This window comes from Formica exsecta, unplaced genomic scaffold, assembly GCF_003651465.1.
Source record: "Formica exsecta isolate Colony F162 unplaced genomic scaffold, ASM365146v1 scaffold558, whole genome shotgun sequence".
NCBI lineage: Eukaryota > Metazoa > Arthropoda > Insecta > Hymenoptera > Formicidae > Formica > Formica exsecta.
In genome coordinates this window covers 285,292-313,013 of record NW_021852829.1, presented here as the reverse complement: position 1 = coordinate 313,013, position 27,722 = coordinate 285,292, and the positions used below count along the sequence as shown (strand labels likewise).

General features: G+C 37.0%; 1 protein-coding gene across 2 annotated transcripts in view; it reads left to right on the top strand.

The window, feature by feature from the left end:
- Positions 1-26,679, top strand: part of LOC115242023 (lachesin-like) — a 66,711-nt gene extending 40,032 nt beyond the window's left edge. The window contains exons 2-10 of one of the 2 annotated variants that reach the window (XM_029818025.1): positions 23,635-23,835; positions 24,152-24,531; positions 24,711-24,867; positions 25,005-25,295; positions 25,376-25,482; positions 25,591-25,780; positions 26,160-26,186; positions 26,287-26,399; positions 26,485-26,679. In XM_029818025.1, coding sequence (XP_029673885.1) covers positions 23,635-23,835; positions 24,152-24,531; positions 24,711-24,867; positions 25,005-25,295; positions 25,376-25,482; positions 25,591-25,780; positions 26,160-26,186; positions 26,287-26,372 — 1,439 coding nt within the window. In that variant the 3' untranslated portion in view covers positions 26,373-26,399; positions 26,485-26,679. Of the gene's footprint in view, positions 1-23,634; positions 23,836-24,151; positions 24,532-24,710; positions 24,868-25,004; positions 25,296-25,375; positions 25,483-25,590; positions 25,781-26,159; positions 26,187-26,286; positions 26,404-26,484 lie in introns of both variants that reach the window. The other variant, XM_029818026.1, reaches the window with a different exon arrangement.
- Positions 26,680-27,722: the final 1,043 nt, after the last annotated feature.

Here is a 27,722-nt window from a genome sequence, read left to right as displayed (position 1 = left end):
TGTCCAAACATTGTTTCAAAGATACTGTATTCACAAATTGACGCATCATATTTCAAACGCGTTTATTATGTAAGGAAAGGGAACGGCTAAAGTCGTCGCGGATAATTATTCAAATTTGACATCAGTATTCGTTATCTCGCATCGTTGCGCCCGTTATAGTTCGCGACGTAGAGAATATATGGCAGGTACATGTAATAAATAATTATTATGAGGCGCGCGCATAGTATCTAACGGGCCAACGAATTGTCTTGTGAATAACGTCGTCGAACGTGTCAGAAGACTCATTAAAATTCGTCGCGATTTGCAAGACGACTATGAAGCGTGGCAAAAGAGATATTACGTGCGTTGATGTGCGATGCGGCTATAGAAATATTATGCGTGATTTAGCGAATGATAACGGTATAATCATTCAAACAAAAGCATACTATTATATCATTACTTCTTCTTTTTACTTTGAAGGAAATAAAATATTTAAGAATAAGTAAATAAATAATTTTAAAAAATATAATTTTTTTTTTTCATTTTAGTTAATAATTAATACTTTTTATAAAATGAACAATACAAGAGGAAAATGTAAATAAGAGAGGACATTATAAATATCACGTTTTAATCCGATTACTGTATATTACTGTATATTTCACCATAGAATATAATCTTTATCGCTAATTATTAGCCACAATTAGAGCATTATTATTAGAAAGCTCTCGTGTTTAATCATATAGATTATCGATGCGTTTTTTGATCGATCCGTACATATAAGAAAACATTATCGATCCAGTGTCATAAATCTTTCGCTTGCGTGCACGCGCGGCTATCGTTTTTCCGTTTGTCAGCCGCGAGTTCTTTCCGCGTAAACAGTCGACGACAGTTTGGCGACAGTGGCGGCATTATGGCATGTCCAGGATGAAGCACATATACATACGAACGATAAGCAAGAAAAGGGAGAGCGCGCGCGCACACACACGAAGAGAACTCGGGATCGGAGAAGAACCCAGAGGGAGGGCGTTGAACCGCCGCCCGTGGCATTCCGTCGTGTTTCCACCGCTTCCCCCCACCCCCCCTTACCCTCTATTCTCTCCCCCCTCTCCCTCGTCGGGGCTTCGCGCCTGTGGACGCATAGATGAATTTTTAGGCGTACGCGATAGATCACCCGGCTCGAATACCGAGCGGAGCCCGGAATGCGTGTACTTGCATACGTTGCACGCACGTGTTGCTGTCGCGCCGCGTCGATACTCGGAAACGGCGACGGCGACGGCGACGTCAGCGGCCGGCCTAACAGGAGATGCGCATCAATTTGGCACTCGGCTCGCCGGGCTCTTCCCCCTCGTTCCCGTCCGTCGTGCCCCATGGTCTAAACTCGACGATGAGGGAGAACGTTCGGCTCCTCGATTCGGCTGCCTCCCCGATTGCTCCCTCGCGTATTATCATCACACGCGCGTCACACAGTATAGCGTTGCGTATGTACACACATTTTCGCCAGTCGTGTTTCTCGCGTATAAACGTGCGTCAGAATGGGCGCGCCACTCTTGGTTTTATGGACGATCTCGGCAGATTTATCGCTGTATAAAGTGATAATAGCAGTTGCCGAAAAAACGTCGATATATAATATCTCTAAACGTAGATTGATCAAAAAAATCGGAGGGTTCACCTATTCGGAACTTTATCCGATATATTTTCTCAAATATCTATTTTCGGGATTGAATGCGCGATAATTAATATACTCGGCTTCCAGATTTATCTTCGACATTATATTAAATACTAAATGGTTAACTATTTTGCTCCGCGCTATTTTCGAATATTTCCTCATACTGCATTCATTCGACGACCAATACTCGATGCACGTGAGAAATGCACGTAGCGTCGACCAGGAGGTGATGGAACATCTCGATCATGCATCGCGTACATGTATGGTGTTGGCCGGAAAATGGTGATGTTATTTGCGCGTAAAAGAGGGTCGCCTTGCCGGCGGTACATTGAATATTTTAGCGGTTTCTGGGTCAGGGGAAAATGATGTCAATGGTGAATTAAAGCCGCTTTCGTTATCCCGTCGTCTACTCTGTCGCGATGAGATGTAATAAACGCGTGCGCATGCCGACACGATTAACTATACTTAAATTGCAATTATATTTAATGTGAAAGTACAATTGGCACATTTTGATGTCACGGTCCAAATTAAAATTTTCACGAAATATTTTAATCAATGTGAATCTTAGACACTATAAATGTAATTTTTCTTATCTTTCTTTAAAATAATGTATCTATAAATATGCAAATTTTTTTTTATTCGCAAAGCTGGAATTATCGCAGGAACTCTATGCAGGATTTATTTTAAAATTGAGAAAATTAGATTTCAACTGATATTCTCAAATTCTTAAAAGAATGCGTAGCTCTTGGTTGCGAAGGAAATCTCCAAAATGTAAAAATATATTGTTGTTATTATTATTACATCTAGAATTCGACGAAATCGACAAAATCGTCGGATCGCGAACTTAATCCACTTTCTGCGAGACGAATAATCGTGGGAAAGAAATACTGAACCGGATCTTGCATCATTCTTTGTCCGTTCGTCATCGACACGTTGGTTCGCTGCCGTTGAGTTCTCGCAAGGAAAGACGCGCGATGCGCGCGCGATCAATCGTCGATGAGAGGCGGCGATGATAAAGGCTTATCACGAGAGGCTGGCGGTGATAACGGAGCGGCTTCGATGGAAATTAGGCCTCGCGTGCTGCTGGCCTCTCGACTTAATGTCTCACGTATTAATAGAGCGGAGCCGTTCGCTCATTCGTCGCTTCAAAGTACACAGGCAGTCACGAATTAGGCCACAGCTGGATAAGGGCGATCTTTATGAGCGTATAGTGCCTCTCGTTGTCGTTCTCGGGCACCTGCCCGAGTACGTGTTTTTCTATCTACGAGCGAACGCTCCTCGTTTCAACGACGGCCATTTTTCTGCTCGTTGAACCCCACGAGCGTATTAAGGTATAACCGTGGGGGTTTCATGTTTAACTGTTGTCGTTTCTGCTGCTGGTTACGAACACATAAGCCATCCCGCTCGTTTCCGCAAAGTCGCCAACCCACCGGTTGCACCGGCTCGCTGGAAAACGAGCGATGCGTTAAACTCGACGAGCTTTACACCCCGTACCTAAATATGCAAATTTTTTTTTATTCGCAAAGCTGGAATTATCGCAGGAACTCTATGCAGGATTTATTTTAAAATTGAGAAAATTAGATTTCAACTGATATTCTCAAATTCTTAAAAGAATGCGTAGCTCTTGGTTGCGAAGGAAATCTCCAAAATGTAAAAATATATTGTTGTTATTATTATTACATCTAGAATTCGACGAAATCGACAAAATCGTCGGATCGCGAACTTAATCCACTTTCTGCGAGACGAATAATCGTGGGAAAGAAATACTGAACCGGATCTTGCATCATTCTTTGTCCGTTCGTCATCGACACGTTGGTTCGCTGCCGTTGAGTTCTCGCAAGGAAAGACGCGCGATGCGCGCGCGATCAATCGTCGATGAGAGGCGGCGATGATAAAGGCTTATCACGAGAGGCTGGCGGTGATAACGGAGCGGCTTCGATGGAAATTAGGCCTCGCGTGCTGCTGGCCTCTCGACTTAATGTCTCACGTATTAATAGAGCGGAGCCGTTCGCTCATTCGTCGCTTCAAAGTACACAGGCAGTCACGAATTAGGCCACAGCTGGATAAGGGCGATCTTTATGAGCGTATAGTGCCTCTCGTTGTCGTTCTCGGGCACCTGCCCGAGTACGTGTTTTTCTATCTACGAGCGAACGCTCCTCGTTTCAACGAGGGCCATTTTTCTGCTCGTTGAACCCCACGAGCGTATTAAGGTATAACCGTGGGGGTTTCATGTTTAACTGTTGTCGTTTCTGCTGCTGGTTACGAACACATAAGCCATCCCGTTCGTTTCCGCAAAGTCGCCAACCCACCGGTTGCACCGGAAAACGAGCGATGCGTTAAACTCGACGAGCTTTACACCCCGTACCTCACCTCCCGCTCTTTCTCCTTATACAATTGCAAAGTCGATGAACAGACATTCCTGGAAAGGGGTGGATTATTTTCGTCTACGACCAAACGTTGTAAGGCCGCGTAATTCATGCACGCTTATAGCCTTCGCACACTGGACGCGATGAGCGATGAGCAATGGGGGCGATATCCAATGAGAGCTCTGCTTTTTCGGAAAAGTGTGAGAGCCGTTATTGCTGCGTGAATTTATCGCGATTGGTTGGTCGGCATATGCCGAGAAATCGGCCGATTCGATAATATAAATCGTCCGAAATAAAGCATCGATCGATTCGGTTATTTCAGGAATGATGTTACCTCTTCAAATCTTTATTTTATTTAAAGAAAACATTATCTTATTCAATAGAGTTAAAATAGCCCTTTTCTCACATGTTTCAAATATTTGTTTAAAATAAAAGACATTAAATAAGTGAAGAAATTGGCAAATAATTAATAAAAATTAATTTTTATTAATATTATAAATTAATATATTATAAATGATTAAAAAGAATTAATGAAAGACACCACGTATACAACGCAGAAGTTTATTCTTGTCATTTTTTAAATGAAGGATCGGTCGGTGTATATGCGGCGGATATCGGTATTTGGAGCATGAAGCGACTCATCATCGGCTCGAGTAATAAGACCCGATGATAAGGTTTCATCGCTGCCGCGAAAAAACGAGCATATGGCGAGTCGCGACGCAGGCTCTCTTGCCCGGGTCTCTCTCGCGTTTAATCGCGCGTCCAATAAAAGTGAGTAATGTTCCAAGAAAATATCGGAGCGGCCTCCTCTTCGCGAGCTCCGAACCCTCGGGCTCCGCGTTTCTCTCTCTCTCTCTCTCTCTCCCGGGGATACGATTCGCGATAATACGTGGAACTATTAATGCTACTGAATTCCGGCATTGGCGAAGGCAAACCCGGCGATCCCATTTGCATTATCGCCGGAGGTCTAAGTGCACGCGTAATTTATACTACGGCGAGTTCCAGCTTCCAGCCCCAGCTTCGGCGTGTATAAAAGCTCGAATTGCATCGTCGTCTTCGGAGATGCCCGCAATTATGTAGATATCGCGCAGCTCGACAAAGCTAATTAACAATCTCGTCGAGGCGTGCGCGTTACGTCACTTACGTTAATCGCGAACTTACGCGAGTTATGACCCGTAATTTTCAACTATCTGTTATTTTTTGTAGTGACACATATTAATTTCCGAAGTATTATGAAAATTTTATTTGTGTGTTTGTGTGTGTGTGTGTGTGTGTGTATGTTAAATAACATAAAGTAGCAAATCCGGAAATTGGAAATTAAGCTCGTAAGTCTTATAACTCGATAGGATATTTATTTTTATGATTAATGATCGTGCTAATTAGCTAATTATATTAGCTAATAAAATATTCTACTATGCAATAATATATATTCAATACTAATTAGCTAAATGCTAATTGCGTGTATACTATGTAGTTTTTCTCCAATTCTAATATTAAAGAATTGACAAATTTCGTCGGATTAAATTCTCTGAATTGATCAGAATATTATATTTTTTAATTATCATTAACTTTATTAAATTCTAATTTGAGAGAATCATTATTTATGATTAATATACATATATAAAATACAGAGAAATAGAGAAATAAATTCTTCCTAGAGACGAGTATTTTTACATCTCGGCGAAAAATCTATCAAGAAACCAAGATAAACATTTTTCGTGCATTTTACCACCGGCAAACATCGGCCTTCTTATATGCAGCTGCCAAAATTTTGCGTTGGTGGAGCTCTTTCGAGCGGAACAGGGCGCGTCTGCCACGAGGGCTGCCTTTTTCTTTGTTATGAATTCTATCGTTCTTAATAATAGGCCGTAGCTTTGATGAGTCGCGCGTCTCTCGCGTAGAACGGGTGTTAAAAAACGCAAGGCAGGTCAACATGGTGAGTACAAACGGCACAGGAACTGTTGGCGCGGGCGAAATGCTGCCGCGTGTGAAAACAAGAGAGACGACGATGAAAGGGGTCCCCTTATTCGTATCATCGTTCCACATTCGATTGTCGCTCGCCCGATCGTTTCATACTCGTTTCAAAACGGCTCTAACGGTTTTTCCCTTGTCCATCCGTACGTGGATCAATTAAATACGGTATTATTCGTTTTATTGTCCGTTTATGAATGTATTAAAGATTTTTTAATTCAACGACAATAGCAAACGGCATAACGTTTGTAATCCGTTTCGGAACTTGCAAACATTCATAGTCAATTCTGCTTTTTAGAAACCATCTTTTCATTTTGTACATTGCATCTGCCAAATCAAACATATTAAGATTATGTATTTTTATTTTTCTTAAAGCGTTTCTTTCTCTTGACAGAATTACGATATTTACAAATATTGGAAATTTACAAATTGTTTATACGTTTAAAGAGAAAGAGAGATTTAAAAAATTTGATTCGAGCAATTTTTTAAAATGTATACTGCCAAATCAAACATATTAAGATTATGTATTTTTATTTTTCTTAAAGCGTTTCTTTCTCTTGACAGAATTACGATATTTACAAATATTGGAAATTTACAAATTGTTTATACGTTTAAAGAGAAAGAAAGATTTAAAAAATTTGATTCGAGCAATTTTTTAAAATGTGTATACACTGTAAAAAAATTTCTAAAAATTCAGACACATTTTTGTCTAAATTTTCAGATCTGGGTGTCTGAAAGAAATCTTAGACAATCTGTCTTAATCATCAGAATCATTTTTCTAAAAGTTCAGCAAAATGTGTCTGAAAGATAATGTATTTACAAAAAAGCTGCAGACACTTTATCTGAAGTTCCAGTCAACTTTTTTACAGTGTAAGTACTAACTACAGTTTAACGAGTATTCTGATTGAGTATAGAGTAATTAAACGCAATGTAGTTTTATCAGTGATACCGATCGTGCTCATCCCTGCTTTTATGAGCCGCGTTAACGGATAATTAGAACAATGAGTAGCGGTTGATCGTGGGTCGCGACTAAATTTAGCGCAAGTCATTAAACCACCATGTAAATCAGTCGGGGCCTGTTACTTTCCTAGAGGCCGATGACCTCTCGGCGTGGCGCGCAACTAGGAACACAGCGAAATTAACCACCAAGAACAACACACACGGGCCGTCCATCCAGATATAGCCAGCGTATTACGCGAGCCGTTTCTATGCACGATGTCTCGTAAAGTCGCGCTTCTGTCAAGCCTCATTCTCGCTGTATGATACTTGATTTTCCCCATATGAACGCGACGCGAGACTGGACACGAAATGAACGAGCCGCGACGAAAACTTTTGACAGCATCCCAACGTCTTATAGTTTATACTCCTTGAGTGCTATGGTAGCTTTGACAGTCCCGGCGTAAGCGGTTAATCATGATTTTGTGCACTTGCGTAAATTGATGGACGATTAGTGTGACTCTAAATAAATATCTTCAACGTAAAATGATGAACGATGATGAAATGATGTAAACTTGTTGAATATTATTGATGATCAGATATCGAAAGCTAACACTGAAAGAATACTGGAAATTGTTTATTAGATTCAAATATAAAATAACATTTTATTATAAATAGTCTCGAAAAAGAAAAAAAAAACATAAAGACAGCGAAATAAAAAAATATTTTATGACTATAGTTTGAATATTACAGAATGGGATTATTTTCCTACAAATAATTTTCAATCTACGCAGTTATTCTGATTAACGTGATCTTAGGTATTTCGCTCATTTTAGATGCTAATTCTGTAATTTATAAATTTATTCTAAGCAAACAGATGTCTCGAGAAACAATGCTGAATGGCAGTAATGATTATGCGAGACGCACATCTTGCACGAGGCGAGTCGCGCTTTCATTTAAATAATTCCGTCAACGAGTCGCCTCAATTTGTCCAACTCAGTTTGATATCTCCTAAATAGCAGTAAGCACGCTAAAGATTCAGAGGCAGGAAGCGGCTCGTTTTCGTACATGACGTCGCGTCCAAAAAATTTCATAAGACACATTCTCAAGAGAGAATATTATATCTTTTCTTTATTTCTTTCGATTTAACACTTTTAGAAAAAAATAAATTATTTTCGCAATTATCTGTCTATGTACGTTAATTTTTTTATTTAACGTTTATATGATTCACTATTTACCGACTTTTATCTGAATTTTTTTACCAAATATCATTTTTGCCATTCGGTTAATACTAACATCCGGTCCATCTCGCTTCGCCGAAACTGCATCGTCCAACGAAAGGTTTTGCTATTAAAAAGCGAGCAAACATTTGCCATCCATTCCGGGTCCACTTCATCATCGCTATAACGTTCTCGCTGAGGCTGAGGGTCCCATAGAGTCAATAAAAACGAAAGATCGTCAAATTTTACGGAGTCGATTAGTCGAAGAAGTACGCTTCGCCTTTCACCTTCCACACCGCATTATTATTCTCGTGTTGCAAGAACCGCGTCTCAAGACGGGACGAGTTTGCCGAAGCCCGGTAGCAACCGGACGCGGTTAACTTCTCTCGAAGAAACTCTTCGGTGGCGTCGACGTTCGCCTTTTTTTGCCCACGCAAGAGAATGATCCCGTGTCTTGACCTCTCGTTTATAATAATGACGTAATTATCCTGGTCTCACGCGCGCTGACCATCGAACCGAGCGAAAGTGCGTCTGCATGAATGAGCGATTCGAATTCATATTCATATTCAAAAATGGTAAATGATAAATTGTACAAATAATAGAGAGAGGCCTTAATTTGATTATTAATTTTATTATTAATATGAAATTATTATTGAATTTTAATTATTATGATTATAAATTTTTTTGGTTATAAACTTTTTTATTTATACAAAAGTACTTTCTGATAAGATCGATGTTTTCAATAATAGTTAAACGATAAACGAAAATATTTATATGATTCCACACAATTAATAAAAAATTTGTGATATTAAAATGAGGAAAGGGTTGAATTAATTTTCATTCCTATCTCGTTTTATTTATTTTATAATTATTTCATTAATATTTCCTTCCTCTTCTCCCCTTTTATAAATAAACCTCGGTCGGGATTTATTCCGTGACGAGAGACGTACAGTATAATCACATTCGTAATTCTCGGTTCAGAGAGTTCTGAACGACACTTTGTATCGAACGAGACAACGATCCCCATTGAAACAGAGGCGAGTCTGAACGGCGAACGTATTAGGAGACAATGATCCTTGAATGCGTCTGCGGCGCCCCGGTGCTGAATGAGGCTAAAAACGGGTGGGTGCATCCTCGGCATGTAAATGCGAACGACGCGACGACACAATGGATCTTCGCGTAAGCGCAACCGGTTGCGTAAGCGGAAACGCGCGCGCGCGCGCGCGCGCACGCCTTTGATTGTACCGGCACGAGAACGAGTTATGCATTCGACTGCAGAGGGTGATTTATAGAGGGATCCGCGAGAACAAAGAGCCACCGAGAGGAATCCCTCCCTCCTCGGTAAAGGTGAGCAAAATACGGGAACCGGAGTGCCCAGGGGGATTAAGATTTAAGTGACACACTTGCACGGCGTGGAATTGCATCGGCGCAATTCCGTGCACGTTAGCGGAAAAATCCTTCGTGTGCGATGCAATATTTTCTCGCGAGCAAAATGCATATGTATTTTTTATAATGTTTCCTCTCGTGTGAACATGTGAGTTACTCTGGGAGATAATTTAAGAAAACGGTGTATTATATTCAAACGGTATTACATTAAAAGTATATCTTTATTTTTTGCAGGTACTTAAATTCAGCCTCACATATTGTCATTAATTTAAATATGTAAAATAAGTAATTGTTGTAAAATATAAAAAACACTACTTTTTTTAAACTTGATATTAATTATAATAATATAATAATTTATATATCACTTATAAATATTACGTTTATATTTTTTAAATCTCTATATTACTAGAAAAAAAATCATATATAAATTATGTTGATAAGTATAGTACGTGATAATGCTATATTTTGAAAGTTTTATTTATCTTATTTTTTCTACCATATACACATAAAATATTACTTCTTTCTGCATTTTTAAATACGCAATAGGAGAGTGTATTAAAAGGAAAATAAAACATTAAAGTCTCTATCTTTCTCCGTCTATCTCTGTCTGTCGTCTAACGACGTTTGATAATACATAACGAATATTTCCCGCGAGATCGCGGGCGACGATACGAAGAAGTGGATGCGGTGTAGACTGCAGTATAATACATCGGATAATCCGCAGGAGGTGTTCGCGAACGAAGGCCAAGATCTATAGACGCACGATCAAAGGTCAATGTCGGTACGCGATCGTAAATCGAATAGGATCGCGCGATGGCATTTTCCTCGCTTGTCAGGGTCGAACATTACCACGTCCGTGTACGCGAAGTGGACCGACCAGTCAATTAGTACGGTCCGTAAAAGCCCGGAGATGCCGCGATGCAATGTAGGGTATAGGACGCTTCAAGCGCCGCGTCCCTCCTCTATACGAAACGTCATTTTCTCCCTCTGTCTCTATTATAACGACATAATAATCGATCGCGCGGATATAGCCGTTGGATGCCCCTAGATGCGTTATAAAGGTCAACGAAACTGTTTACGATCACGTCCCCCTAAGGGAGTCGCGATATACGCCGGTCGGTTTTCCAGTATATATATAAGGCCCGTTTCTCCTTATGTGAAACTCGACAAACTGGTTGAGCCTTCGCAGAAATTATTCCATCGCGGGTACTGTATAAATTTGAAGAACTCGTTGTACACGTGACATCGTCTTTAATAAAGTCTCATATATTTTTTCGTATAGTTATTATACAATGATACTTTTTATATATAGATATTTTTATATATAGATTTTATTTGGCTATCGTAATCGAGTTTTATAAGAAATAATTAAAAATATTAAAAAGAGTAATAAAAGATATAAAAAAATGTCTTATTTTTATTTTTACATTTTGAAACATATTAAATGCGCAACGTTTATTTTATTATTATAAAGAAGAGATATAATTAATAGAAAGATATTGTATACCAGATTTTATTTTTTACAAGAATGAGTACATAATTTTTTGGGCAGTCGTATATATGTATATATATTCATATTTCTGATTTAGTGACTATGGTCGTCGATCCTGCATCTCCTTTTAAAACTAGTTTAACATCGTTGACTAATCAATTAATACGGTTCATGAGACAAAGTGACGGTCAGCACAATGCAAAACGGTGCATCGATCTGTGCATGTGTCGAGGAACCGAAGTCGTTATCTAGACGAGTCACGACACGGCAGTTTCATCACGGGATTTACGGGAATTCCCCCGTCGAGTGTCTCCTCGTGATTTACCGAAGACCACTGGCAACTGGGTCAAGCGTGATTAAACCACGAAGCCTACGACACCGTTCGATTTGCATCGAGCCGTCTCCATCGAGAGGAAACGCGCGTAATGCATGGCTTATTTAGAATCCATTAGGTTCTCTTAGCGTGAACGTGATTATTGTTCGCTCAAACGGCCACTCCGACAAATATCTCTGTAATGTAATAATCTTGAATATCTAGATCGGCGCATCCGTTCGCAATTAATAAAAGCTTTGCGAAAGAATTTTATACATATATAATTACATCCGTCACGGAAAGTGGAAACCATCGATCTTCTCTGCCTATTTTGCAAGGGGAAACGAAGTAGATACGTTTCTCCAAGACGGGAACAATTAACACGACGAATGAGCGGCATGAATGGGCGAATACTGTGAACGGGCAAAAGGGGCAGGCACTGGGGATATCCGCGAGAAAATGATTACGAACGTGCGCCCATGTCGTCTCGCTAATTGCGATGATAATGACGACTGTGCGCGGTAATTAAGGATGGCTAAGTCGAGAGAAACGTCTCGGCTCGCAAGATGACATCATCTAATACGGCCACGTGGTTGGATGGATGACGTGTACCCCGTGACAAATAAGCATCGTGATCGGCGACAGTACGTCTGTTAGTGGGAGGCGCATGGTGACATTCGCTTAGGTGTGCGCTAAGTTATCGAGTAAATTAAATTTCGTTTCGAGCAAAAGTGAGGGTGGGGGGGAGGGGGAGGGACATAAAACATTCTCCTACTTATCGCGTTGGATGCGATCGTACTTTAACGTCGATCTACTGCTGTGCTCGAGCCGCGTATTAAAACAGGTATTTTCTCATCGTTCTTATCTTACGATCGTTTAAATCGATGTTAACTTAATTTAGTGAACTTAACGATTCGCGCTCTTACTTACGCGCGACGTAAGAGCGAATTTACATGTAAGAATGAAATGGCACGTAGCGAATATGTGTTACTTAAAGATTGCTCTTAGTAATAATAAATGATAGTACGGACGTCTCTTTATAATAGTTTGATAATTGATAAAGCCTTGGCGGATTCAATCGTAAGGCAGTTAACCTACATTTTCCGCCTGGACGCCGTTAATTATAGTTTCGCGTAATTTGCGGGCGAAATAAGACAACTGATTTATAACGCGTGGGATACATTCTAAGAGTAAAATTTATTGTACATTGTAAGCTAAGAATAACTCAACTTGAGCCCGATAAAGCAGCCATTGGCGAACGGTGTTGCACTATGTAAACTGTGCTGATTTCTAACGGAAGTGCAACTGAATGGTAATTTTTTATAAGCTGTCACGAAACTTACGTGGGCCGTAATACTTCGTATTGAAACGATCATCGCCGTTTTATTTTCTTTTTTTACTGAATTTCGTAACGGATGCTACTTTCACATAGGGTGCAAAACACACGTTGGCTGGCGTAATATTTCGGATTGAATTTCGATCACATTCTCGTTTGTGACGTAATCTGATATCGTAGGCGAAGAGGCAAGAAAATAATGTCATTACACACGGCGCGTCGGTGGCATCAGCGAAACATTCTTCGATTCATGTAAAACGGATATGTTCGATTGATTAATCCTTCGTTGCATTATTTACAATCGCCGTTTTATACGAAAACCACGAACAATACGATTGACACACTTGAGACACACCTAATAACGGGAATAGTGTCTAATAATTATATTTTTTCGATTTTGCAATATAAAAATCGAAATAATATTTTACTTTATAAATAATAATAAAGAAATAACAGATACAATATATAATGAAGAGAAATATTTGAAGTAACGGTTCTTTTTTTATATTTCACGGTAATTAATTTACTGCGGGAAACATGATAAGAAGAAAGGATAGATTATAATGAAAAGTAAATTTAAAAAAAAAAAGAGATATTTACTGGAGAAAGTCATGCAATAGAAACTTAAAATAGACGAGAGATTTCTGTAGCTGTTTGAAAGCGCATTTTCTCGTAAATGAATTACATTGATACGTCGGCCCTGTCCTTATGAGGATCACGCCCAGCCGAGTAAGATTAATGTTATTCACAGCAACATCTCGTGTTCTTGATATCCGTAACGATCCGGTCACGCGCGCGCGCAAGATGTTACATGGTCATCTTTCTCTATGAGCTGACTCACTATTTAACGGTCTTTTAAACTGCCTGCGATACAGCATGAAGTTTTCTGAACCCCCGATAAGACGAAGAAGAACAAGTAGGACTAATAATATATCTCTACAATAGATGAAAATTATCTATATATCTTGTACATGACAGAAGATATCAAAATGGAATCAATGAATTATCACAATATGACTCATGAAAAAAAAACCAAGTCGAATGATATTATATCGTAAAAGCATATGATATTATTTGATATAATATATATAATATCATAATCATTTAATATAATATTGTATATATCGATATATATTAGATAACAAATTTATTTTTAGTTATTAGGATTATCTATTTTAATCATAAATTTATTCTAAATAATAACTTAAAAAAAAAAACTAATTAGTAGAATTTTGAATAATTTTTTAAATATATGTATGCGTAAAGAGAGAAAAACAGATGATATTTTTTACACATTTCAGAGAAATTTTCTTTATTACAACGCGTGAGCTTGGAGATTCGTGTTCGCACAACATGCGATTAATCGTAATTCCCAGAAAAACATCACTTTCCAAATAAGGGAAAGTATTAAATCCTACAGACGGAATGTATGCGCGTGTTAGGGTTATGCCTCTGTGCGTGATGGGACTGCGGGACCAGCCACCATGCCGCGAATCGGGTTCATTGTTCTGCAAGACAAAGATCCACTATGAAAATGACGACTCACCTGTCGTCATTACAATACTATTAGTTTCAACCCCTTGTGGTGCGTCGAGCAGTTTTACGTCTCTAGAAAGACTTTTACATATTAGGATGAACGATACTGATGCGTATTTTTTACGTACTATAATTATCTTTCGATCAAACTTCTGGGAAAATATTATTACGTCCAGAAGGATATATTTTAAATAGACAGCGGTTCCCGAAAAGATCTGACGAGAGACGATTTTGGAGCTGCCTGGAACACGAGCTCGGTCTAAATCAGGCTCTTCTGGACTTGATAAAAATTCTGCTGTAGTACGTCACTTCTAGTATTGCGTGCTGCTTATGCTATGAAAAAAGACAGATATATACTCAAAACTTCTTTGAGTAAAAATAAATTCCTTACCTCGAAGTTTATCTATTAAAAAGAGTTACTGTATTTTTTGTCTATTATAAAGAGAGTAATGTATTTTTATATATGTTTACATATATTCTAAAATGGCGTTGCAATTATAATGAATTATAATTAGTCACTTATAATATTAGAATTGATAAAAATTCTAGGAAAAAATGATTTATATCGAGATAATTATATGTTTTATTTTATATCGATCACATATTTTTGCGAATGGGAAATTTAAATTTTACAGATCTCGTATAAAACTTCAAAAATACTTCCTAAAAATGTTCTTGACACATTTTGGATCCTGTCAACGACGATAATGTGGAGTCGGTCTGAGAACCACGACGAATGAGCGGCATGAATGGGCGAATACTGTGAACGGGCAAAAGGGGCAGGCACTGGGGATATCCGCGAGAAAATGATTACGAACGTGCGCCCATGTCGTCTCGCTAATTGCGATGATAATGACGACTGTGCGCGGTAATTAAGGATGGCTAAGTCGAGAGAAACGTCTCGGCTCGCAAGATGACATCATCTAATACGGCCACGTGGTTGGATGGATGACGTGTACCCCGTGACAAATAAGCATCGTGATCGGCGACAGTACGTCTGTTAGTGGGAGGCGCATGGTGACATTCGCTTAGGTGTGCGCTAAGTTATCGAGTAAATTAAATTTCGTTTCGAGCAAAAGTGAGGGTGGGGGGGAGGGGGAGGGACGTAAAACATTCTCCTACTTATCGCGTTGGATGCGATCGTACTTTAACGTCGATCTACTGCTGTGCTCGAGCCGCGTATTAAAACAGGTATTTTCTCATCGTTCTTATCTTACGATCGTTTAAATCGATGTTAACTTAATTTAGTGAACTTAACGATTCGCGCTCTTACTTACGCGCGACGTAAGAGCGAATTTACATGTAAGAATGAAATGGCACGTAGCGAATATGTGTTACTTAAAGATTGCTCTTAGTAATAATAAATGATAGTACGGACGTCTCTTTATAATAGTTTGATAATTGATAAAGCCTTGGCGGATTCAATCGTAAGGCAGTTAACCTACATTTTCCGCCTGGACGCCGTTAATTATAGTTTCGCGTAATTTGCGGGCGAAATAAGACAACTGATTTATAACGCGTGGGATACATTCTAAGAGTAAAATTTATTGTACATTGTAAGCTAAGAATAACTCAACTTGAGCCCGATAAAGCAGCCATTGGCGAACGGTGTTGCACTATGTAAACTGTGCTGATTTCTAACGGAAGTGCAACTGAATGGTAATTTTTTATAAGCTGTCACGAAACTTACGTGGGCCGTAATACTTCGTATTGAAACGATCATCGCCGTTTTATTTTCTTTTTTTACTGAATTTCGTAACGGATGCTACTTTCACATAGGGTGCAAAACACACGTTGGCTGGCGTAATATTTCGGATTGAATTTCGATCACATTCTCGTTTGTGACGTAATCTGATATCGTAGGCGAAGAGGCAAGAAAATAATGTCATTACACACGGCGCGTCGGTGGCATCAGCGAAACATTCTTCGATTCATGTAAAACGGATATGTTCGATTGATTAATCCTTCATTGCATTATTTACAATCGCCGTTTTATACGAAAACCACGAACAATACGATTGACACACTTGAGACACACCTAATAACGGGAATAGTGTCTAATAATTATATTTTTTCGATTTTGTAATAAAAATCGAAATAATATTTTACTTTATAAATAATAATAAAGAAATAACAGATACAATATATAATGAAGAGAAATATTTGAAGTAACGGTTCTTTTTTTATATTTCACGGTAATTAATTTACTGCGGGAAACATGATAAGAAGAAAGGATAGATTATAATGAAAAGTAAATTTAAAAAAAAAAAGAGATATTTACTGGAGAAAGTCATGCAATAGAAACTTAAAATAGACGAGAGATTTCTGTAGCTGTTTGAAAGCGCATTTTCTCGTAAATGAATTACATTGATACGTCGGCCCTGTCCTTATGAGGATCACGCCCAGCCGAGTAAGATTAATGTTATTCACAGCAACATCTCGTGTTCTTGATATCCGTAACGATCCGGTCACGCGCGCGCGCAAGATGTTACATGGTCATCTTTCTCTATGAGCTGACTCACTATTTAACGGTCTTTTAAACTGCCTGCGATACAGCATGAAGTTTTCTGAACCCCCGATAAGACGAAGAAGAACAAGTAAGACTGATAATATATCTCTACAATAGATGAAAATTATCTATATATCTTGTACATGACAGAAGATATCAAAATGGAATCAATGAATTATCACAATATGACTCATGAAAAAAAAACCAAGTCGAATGATATTATATCGTAAAAGCATATGATATTATTTGATATAATATATATAATATCATAATCATTTAATATAATATTGTATATATCGATATATATTAGATAACAAATTTATTTTTAGTTATTAGGATTATCTATTTTAATCATAAATTTATTCTAAATAATAACTTAAAAAAAAAAACTAATTAGTAGAATTTTGAATAATTTTTTAAATATATGTATGCGTAAAGAGAGAAAAACAGATGATATTTTTTACACATTTCAGAGAAATTTTCTTTATTACAACGCGTGAGCTTGGAGATTCGTGTTCGCACAACATGCGATTAATCGTAATTCCCAGAAAAACATCACTTTCCAAATAAGGGAAAGTATTAAATCCTACAGACGGAATGTATGCGCGTGTTAGGGTTATGCCTCTGTGCGTGATGGGACTGCGGGACCAGCCACCATGCCGCGAATCGGGTTCATTGTTCTGCAAGACAAAGATCCACTATGAAAATGACGACTCACCTGTCGTCATTACAATACTATTAGTTTCAACCCCTTGTGGTGCGTCGAGCAGTTTTACGTCTCTAGAAAGACTTTTACATATTAGGATGAACGATACTGATGCGTATTTTTTACGTACTATAATTATCTTTCGATCAAACTTCTGGGAAAATATTATTACGTCCAGAAGGATATATTTTAAATAGACAGCGGTTCCCGAAAAGATCTGACGAGAGACGATTTTGGAGCTGCCTGGAACACGAGCTCGGTCTAAATCAGGCTCTTCTGGACTTGATAAAAATTCTGCTGTAGTACGTCACTTCTAGTATTGCGTGCTGCTTATGCTATGAAAAAAGACAGATATATACTCAAAACTTCTTTGAGTAAAAATAAATTCCTTACCTCGAAGTTTATCTATTAAAAAGAGTTACTGTATTTTTTGTCTATTATAAAGAGAGTAATGTATTTTTATATATGTTTACATATATTCTAAAATGGCGTTGCAATTATAATGAATTATAATTAGTCACTTATAATATTAGAATTGATAAAAATTCTAGGAAAAAATGATTTATATCGAGATAATTATATGTTTTATTTTATATCGATCACATATTTTTGCGAATGGGAAATTTAAATTTTACAGATCTCGTATAAAACTTCAAAAATACTTCCTAAAAATGTTCTTGACACATTTTGGATCCTGTCAACGACGATAATGTGGAGTCGGTCTGAGAACCGCGCGATGCAGCATCTGCGACGAAGCATCTGCGAACCCGCGTTATCTTCCCGCTTGGCGCGCGGCCAGTCCCAATGTCGTCCCTTCTGCTATTTCATCCAACGGGCGTTATATACCTTGCAGCAGCCGCGCTGTGGTTATTTTCGCGCGACAGTGGCGAACCCGATATGCGAGAATCGGCCGCATTAATAACGAATTATTTCGAATCAATTCGAAAATTGCGCAATTTAATTTCTCAGTCTCTTTCTTTCTCCCTCTCTTTCTTTTTCTTTCTTTTTCTCTCTGTCTCTTATGATAAACCTTTTTTCGACGACGATGTGTACCGCTCTCTTACGAAGACACTAACGCAATTCATTAGAGAAGAAAACCCAATACGGGTATCGTACGGAAACTGAAACGTAAATTCATCTCGGGAAGTCGAGAGCTTTCGATCTTATTGTTAGAGAGGAGTCGTTCAGCTATTCGATTATATTTAACTTGCATATCTTCAGCGAATTAAACATCAATGATAATCTTCTAAATATACCATACTAATATTTAATATTAAACGTTATAATATTGTCAGATGTCACATTATCTCTAATGTCTAATTCCGAATCTATTTTAGTCAAATTAAAATTATGCTTTCCGGGATATATATATATCATATGAAATAAGTTATTAAACCAAAAGGACATATAAATCAAATCATTATTTGAATTACATTTCTCTTTTAAGACTTAAATTTTCTTTCTGTCACAAAACTCAACTTACGATTTACGAACAGTGACAATTTAGTTCTAGAATTTAATTCTAGATCGCATTTTCTCGGGATTTTTCGTTTTTATATTATTGTAAAGAAATAATTCTAAAAATACAAGAGATACCATCGTATTTATTACAATTGAATATCTTGAGATTTTTCATGAATACGAATATATCAAAGCGAAATAGTGCCTCGAAAAATACAAAATAATAAAAATAGAAAAAAGAATACTATGATTGTATCTTGATACATATTGGTACAAATTCGAACGAGTTGCACGAGCGCTAAGAACATTCAAGGACTCCCCACGAGAGAATCAATTCGGCCAATGGCACTTCTCGTTTCGTTATACACGCTCTAACATAGCGTCGCACATTCCATCGTCATCATCGTCTATTGCACTACGTCTTTGTCGTACGAACGTATGCATATGTGCGTGAACGTCGCCTTAGGGTCCCCCTTCTCGGAGAATAAGAAGAGAGTGCGTGCCTCCTGGCAATAATAACCATTAAGGCGTGAGAGAATGTAGAGGCTGACGTCACTCATTCAACATTCGTAATTCATCGAACGCTGTCAAACCTTCGCGAATAATCGGTGCGATATCAATGTGCGATTTGATCGTCTTTGAAGATATCAGCGACAGAGTTTAGCGATGTCGATTAGTCGTAAAAGAATAAAAGACACTCTTTAATACTTTCCGCCGTTTACTCATCGAAATAAAAGCTTTCAAAAGAGAGAGAAGATGTTATATGTATATACAGGGTGGAGCAATAACTTTGACCACCTAGAATATCTCCGATATTTTTAGAGATATGAAAATATTATAATTACGAAAGTTGTATAGTATGAAGAGGGCAATAATATGCTAGTAATAATTTTTCTGTGGGTGTAGATGTTTCGGTGCTTTGAGATTTCAAGGTCTATATATGTATGTATGTGTGTATGTATGTATGTATGTATATATTTGTAATAATAATCTAAAAGTATAATATATTATACATGTTATATTAATTTATATAATAACAAATCATAGACTTATGATAGATGTCATTGCACATTACAATTTAAGCATTCTTGTTTGCGCCTATTTTACATAGAATCCAAATAACTTAAGCTGCAGTGGGAGCCTCGTAAACGGAAGTCGGCTTTGAGCTCCGATCCAACGAAAATTCCACGAACTACACGGTCTCTTCCTCATCGAAACGAGAAGTTATTTCTGCTCTAACTTAACACTCGCGCGAAACTGCGATAACTAATCGCGGGTGCACTCTAACATTTTCACGACGTGAGGAATGTTCTTTGCACTTCCTGCATATAAATAATTTACGAGCGTTCTTTTTCATTTGTGTCAACGAAACCTGACTATAACGTATGCCTTATCGTCCTCATTGTTAAAATACACGTGAGGACACTGCGGCAAGATGACGTGTCCTGCAGATGTGATCGGGTATACCGTCCTTTTTTTGGGCTTATATGCTGTCACGATGATATCACCGCGACGAAAAGCGTGCCTGTCATACAAAACAGATTTGCGGTTTTTCACGCGCACGTCCGTTATTCCCTATAAAACTCATCGGTATGGTACTCGAATCGCTAATGGGAAAAAGGATGAGGTTGACCGCAATATAAAATCGGGGCTTTTCTGTTTCGCAAGCTGATGAATTCACGTTGAATAAAATATCTTGAATATCGAATCTGACATACAAATATTCCAGAATCATCGGTTTCTTGTTCAATTTTTTATTCAACTGCAAATTTAGGATAGACTTGTTTTTGATAAATGGATATCATAGAACATTGTTAATTTTCGTGTAAAATCTCAGATAAAAAAGATGTCTTTAGAAACAAAAATAGATGCTATAAGATCTTATCCTTTATGATCTTATTTTGACTTTAATAGAATTTTAATGTAAAATTTTGCAAGCAAAGATCTTTAATGTTAAATGTCAAAAAATGAAGAAAAAATCTGAAAGATGAAAAAAATAAAATCCTAATGATGCTGTCTATAAAGCAAAAAAATTAGGAAAGAAGATCATTTCTCTCCTAAAAGTACGGATTTTAAAATTTCTTCTCGATTTCCTGCGAAAGTATAGCTGTAACAAATTTGCTGAGTAAACGAAATATGGAAGACAAATTAGAAGGCTAGGTTTAAAATGCCAGACCTTAACGAGACCATCAGCGGCAAACCACACCTTAATGTATTTCGTGTAGCTAATCAATTCATTGCCCCTTTCCTTCAAGCAATCTCACTTGTCACTTGTTAAGGTCATGATGTTCCAACATTTATTTAAAATTTAGCAAACATTTTAAAACCACAAGTACCTCCGCAAATGGAGACCTAACCATTTTTGTGAAAGCTAATTTTAGCTAATGAAAACATCTAATTCGTTTTTTTTTTTTGTATATGATTGATATTTCGCATATTATACAATTACATACATCCATTTTTTCTTTTCCTTTTTTAATAAGTTATGCAACTATCTTTTTCAATATTTAAATACAAAAATCAATATATTTACATAAATGCAAATAAATAATTTAAATAAGTAGAAAATTTGTAATGATTTGTATTGATACGGGAGAAGCACGAGATCTTTTTCGAAAATGAAAGTAGATGCTTCGTAGCTGATGTACGTATTTGATGACACGTACTGCAAAATGAATATAAGATATGAACGCAATGTTCCATGACATTAATCCGACTGACAGAATGCGTGGGTGTAGCTTTATAGAGTCACACGGATTGAGCAATGGCGACACCGTAGGACACCGTGGCGCCTATTCGCGAGTATAGAGCAGATCGTTGCTAAGGGAGAATGGAAAAATTGGGGCTACGGTAGCCCCAGGCCTTTAACTGGAGCACAGGGGTGCCGACATGTAGGAGTCGGTCATTAATCTAGATGCATGGGGTTCCTTCTGCGTAATCGCATTTTGCTTCGCCTACGAAAAGACACTCGAATACTGCCACGAATTATTATTAAATACTTTGTTCGTTGTTTTATTGTTTCATTAATTGATTTATTTATAACTCCAAATTACATTCGATATATTTACATTGATTCTTTGCAATATATAATCTTTGAATAAATGTGAATGAATGTCTCTCGAATATAGCATATTTCTTATTAATTTTTTATAATATCCTTTATATTAAATGATAACCGAAAGATTTATGTAATAAGTTTAACAGAGAATTAATATTATAATAAATTCAATAGAGTAAGAGAGAGTGGGAGGGGGGAGGGGGGATAGAGAATTTAATTAAATTTTAAAACGACGTTTTAGTGGGTTTCGTTACTATTTTATGTTCGCTGTATATTTTACTTTATAACATTTAAAATTGTTACAAAATTGCCATTCAAGCAAGTTCAAGAATCTATTATAATTTTCAGAATTACGCGGCAGGCTCAAATCGCCGCAGATCAATCACGACAAACGATGATTTAGCGATCTTAATTCGCGAAATTGGCAGATGCTTTTTGCCGTCCATTCGACGAAATTGAACAGAGCACCGAATCCGGTTGACTTACACGACCCATTTTTTTTCCCGAGCGCAGGGTGTGGTTACAGTCGGCTAAAATTGAACGGCATGTATAACGCGTTAGCGTGAAGATGTGCCCTGTAAAAAACGAGGCAAACTGATAGCAAACACGCAGGGGGAACTCTTTGGCCGATCTAATTGCGCACAATTTCGCTCTCCTTCTGACCTCATCGTCGCGAAACTGGCGAGAAACTGTATTCATTGTTGAAAAGGATGGTATGGGGTCGCGTATTATTAGAAAGCCAGGGTGTGCACGTTTATGCTCTGTTCCGAAATCGAGCACGGTCGTGCACTAGAAATCTAATTTCGACCGCTGCATCTCCCCTCTTCTCTCCACAGAAAGGGGTATCAGTTTGCGGTTTCGACGAGAACCCAATAAAATTGCCGGCAAGCAGGTTACAGCCGGTTGACATTCGCGGTCCAGTAAATTAACAGGGCGATTTAATTGATTGCGATTAAACCGTCACTTGAGGAAAATATTACCGATTGCGTATCAATAACAATATTTAGTTGATACTCGTAGCCAAACAATCCAAAATTATCATTTCTATCGTCATTATGAACGTAATTTTATAAAAGATAGAGACACTGTGCATTGATTTTACTAAAATTACCATAAACAAATATTAATAGTAATTTTGCCGAGATTAAATTTTATTATTTTTTGCTTAATTTCTCGTACTTATTGTATTAAAACTAAGAACCCGTACTTAAATAACTTAGTAAATTTTTTAATAAAAATTATAGGTTTAAGAATTCATGATTCATAATTCTCATGTTAAAATTGTCCTTTACAGCCGGTTGACATTCGCGGTCCAGTAAATTAACAGGGCGATTTAATTGATTGCGATTAAACCGTCACTTGAGGAAAATATTACCGATTGCGTATCAATAACAATATTTAGTTGATACTCGTAGCCAAACAATCCAAAATTATCATTTCTATCGTCATTATGAACGTAATTTTATAAAAGATAGAGACACTGTGCATTGATTTTACTAAAATTACCATAAACAAATATTAATAGTAATTTTGCCGAGATTAAATTTTATTATTTTTTGCTTAATTTCTCGTACTTATTGTATTAAAACTAAGAACCCGTACTTAAATAACTTAGTAAATTTTTTAATAAAAATTATAGGTTTAAGAATTCATGATTCATAATTCTCATGTTAAAATTGTCCTTTTTTTTTTGTTTTAGGTTTGTGCAAACCGACTAAGAGTACAGAAGACTTGGATTATGAGGACGATACACCTTTCGATGAGAACGATGAGGAGGACGAAGAGGAAGATGACAATCTCGGCACTGCCGAAGTACAACCGCAAATCTTATCGCAGAGGATGAGTGTTCGCGTAAAAGCTGGAAGTACCGTTATACTACCCTGTCAAGTGATTCACACAGGTTTGTAGAACAATGATCTCTTTTATTTGCCATTCAACGCGACACGCTTTCAAAAAGATTTCTTTATCTTGACGAAATTATTGTATTTTTAAAAGTTGCTGAGAAGTACTTCACATTAAGGCTTCTTTTTTTATGATAAAAGAAATATTTGTTAGAGCGAAAGAGAATGAAATGAAATAATTTCAAAGTTGTAATTATATCTTTCTATTACATATTTTCCGCGCAAGTTTTAATCATGATTTCTTGTAAGACAATATCGATAAGAGATCGATATTAATGATACATTCTGAAAAGCTTTTATCGTGGATTGTTACAGAAAATTACGTGGTCGCATGGATAAAGGACAACAAGCTGTTATACTTCGAAGCGCAGCCGCAAATAGAAGACTCGAAGAGGATCGTACGATTGCCGAACAACAGCTTGGCCATCTACAACGCATCGGTTAGCGACTCTTCCAACGATTACACGTGCAGTATCCTCCGGCAACCGGATAGCATAAATTTAACTCACCGTTTGCTGGTCGATCCGGTGGGGACGCATCAACAACCTACAGCCTCACCACCGCCGCAACACTCGCATAAGGGAATCATACGTGTGATACCCTCGCGACGAGTCGAAGTGACTCAGGGCTACCCTATCAGGCTCGGTTGCGAAACAGACACGCAGCCACCGCCTGAAATTAAATGGTTTATCGAGGTAAAATATCATTGAAAGATATAATATACCATCATTTATTACATTATTTTGTAAAAATATATACAGTTAGTATAATATTAATAATTATATATAAACACGTTAAAAAATATGCTGATGGACACAATATTAAAAAAAAATATAAGAGGCAAAACTGTTTTTATTTATTCCTTTTTCTATAGAACAAGAAAGTGGATGGCTACGATCCTCACGTGATTCTGAACGATAATTATATTACGATAAAAAAAGTAAACAAATCTCACAGTGGTCTGTATCAATGTCTCGCGGAGGATGGTTCAAAGACGCCAGCGATGGAAGCGATCAACGTCATTGTACACTGTGAGTTTATTACTTGTTTATTACTTGTTGCCAGTTTGGCCGATGCAGCTTACAATTCGATTTTTTCGGCTCTTAATAATGTTTATTTTACGATAGTACCTTAACGTTATTTACTATTTTGTTTTACTTTGTGACAGATGTACCTGAGATAGAGGTGAAGAGAAACATAGTCTACAGCGGCGAAGGTATCGAATCGGAAATGACATGCATCGTGAGCGCCTATCCCGAAGCCATAATATCGTGGTATAAAGACGGTAAGGAAATTATGCACAAGAAGGGGTCGATAGTGATGCATCATGGAGTTATGAAAGGCAACAAGACCAAGCATGTTTTGAAAATTGTGCACACTTCGATGCAGGACTTTGGCGAATACAAGTGTCGCGCGCAAAACAGCATTGGTCAAGACGAAAAGTCTATCTTATTAACAGGTAATTACTATTATGTTATATTAAAAAAAGAGATATTATAAAATTTGTTGAAAGATTCTCATTTGCAAGATGCATTTTAGGTATACCCTCGCAAGCGAGAATATCTGGTGCCGAAATGACCAATAATGATGCGGGAATTATTCTGAAGTGGCATCTGGAGAGTTACTCACCGATCAGAGAATACAAGGTAAATAGACTTTTTGCGATGTGCATCAACAATAATATAACTGCGTAGAGAATTCTTAAAATTTATCAAGTTCGCGGCAGATATTAGATATAATTTTTCTACTTGCAGTTGCAATACCGTCGCAAAGGCGACGAGAATTGGAACGTTGTTGAGCCTGAAGTCAAAGACGGTAAAGGAAGTCAATTTACCGTGGAACATCCGATTGAAGAACTTCAGCCTGGATCTTACGAGGCAATCCTTACGGCTAAAAACGCATTCGGATGGTCTATGCCATCAGAACCACATATGTTTACTGGTGGTACGTACATATGTATATTTATATACATATGTATATATCTTTATTCTTATGCATGCTATTCAAAAAAACATTTTATACGTTTTTAAGTCTCTTATATTTTCTCTTTCTCTCTTCTCTCGCTTTTGTATTTCAAAATATTTTTTATAATTTGTATGATTCGTACAGTATTTCACTATAAATATTTCAAATTAAATCAGAAATGTCATTATCTGTCCTAAATATTTAATCAGTCTCATTGATCTTATTATAATCGAATTGTGTAGATTGGATTAGACTTGTGTGATTAAACAATTTCGAAACGATTAAAATATTGCGTATGTATATATATAATATAAGTGATTACAAATATTAAAGTTTTTCTTTTTTAATTCCTTTGCAGATTATCCGTTTGAGATGGCACAAAAAGGTACGCGCGAATGCAATATAATTGTTTTTATCGAATAGAATATTTATTATTTTTAAAGATTTTTTTAGTCGCTAGTTTCTAATTTTATGCTTATTTGCAGATGGAAATTCGGCAGCTATCCAAATTCGCGGAACTCTTCTAGCGTTGATCCTAGTCGTTTTATCTTGTGCCTTCACAAGCCTGTAACTCTTTACTTAATTCTTTAAACTCTATGTAGGTAAATATAATGATGTTAATGTTTCAATAATATAAATTAGAATAAGTTTCTTTAAATAACCAGTTTGTGTTTATTTTGCAGGTAATTTGCTGCAGCCAAAGCAAACACCAGCAGACGCCATGGTGGATTTATTAGTATAGGAACACTTAGGGGAGAGTCGACGCACATAGAAGTTTCATTGAAATCCTATAGTGCTTTCCACGTGCATCTTATTACGCTAAGCTATTATACATATAACTAAATTTTTTTTTTAAACAGGCATTATCGATGCATTAATATACATACAGTTGTTATGTAATCGAAATTTTTGCATACAACTCGCCTAGGTGTTCCATTAAGATACATTGTAAAAAAAAAATAAGCATTTTAATTGTACTCTCGTAAAATCACGAATAACTATTAAGGGGTTATTGTACTTCAAAATTATATGTATGTATATATGCATGCACGTGCATGCACATATGCATACATACATATATATATACGTACATATACATATATATATATATATATATATATATATATGCATATATACATGCACGTATACACATAATATAGTATTCATTGTACATGCGTTAGCTCACAGAGACATGATCATATTATTATAATTTATTTTTTTATGCTTAAGATTATATTAGAGTCGTGTTGAAAAATGTTACTTGATGCTCATGTTTGTACACTGATTTTATTACTTCTGAGAGAATCATGTACAGAAATGGCATCTGGTCTATTGTCCGTAATGCACGCGTAAAGAAAGCATGTACCTAAAATATGTAATAGCAGAAAAGTGTAAACATTATAAACATTATACTATTGTTAGGATACGATTACGACGTATAACCGAGTCAACAAGCAGAGTATAATTGAAAGCGATTATATTGCAATTGTCGTATGAGAAGTATGCATTACTGCTACATGCACACACGTTCGCGTATGTTTGCTCCCAACGAAGAAGCGAATTGTTTTTTTTTTATTTACACTTATGTTTCGAATGTGTATAATGCAATATGATGATAATGAATGAAGAGTGATTGAGGCGAATATGAGAAAGAGAGAAAGTAACATTCTATAGCGTTTTCTATAATAGTTTGCTAGCTTTTAGCGCTGATATGTTGTTATATTGATTTATAATTAATGTTACATGCAGTACTTTTATGGATAAATGTAATCCTACAAAAAACTGCCCATTATAGAAACAGTGTGCTTGTCGTTAGATATGAATTATATATCAAATAGCCATTTTTATTGTAAAGTTTTCAGAACATTATTTACACAACGTCTATATGTATAATTTTAATATTTGTTTTGAAAAGACGATG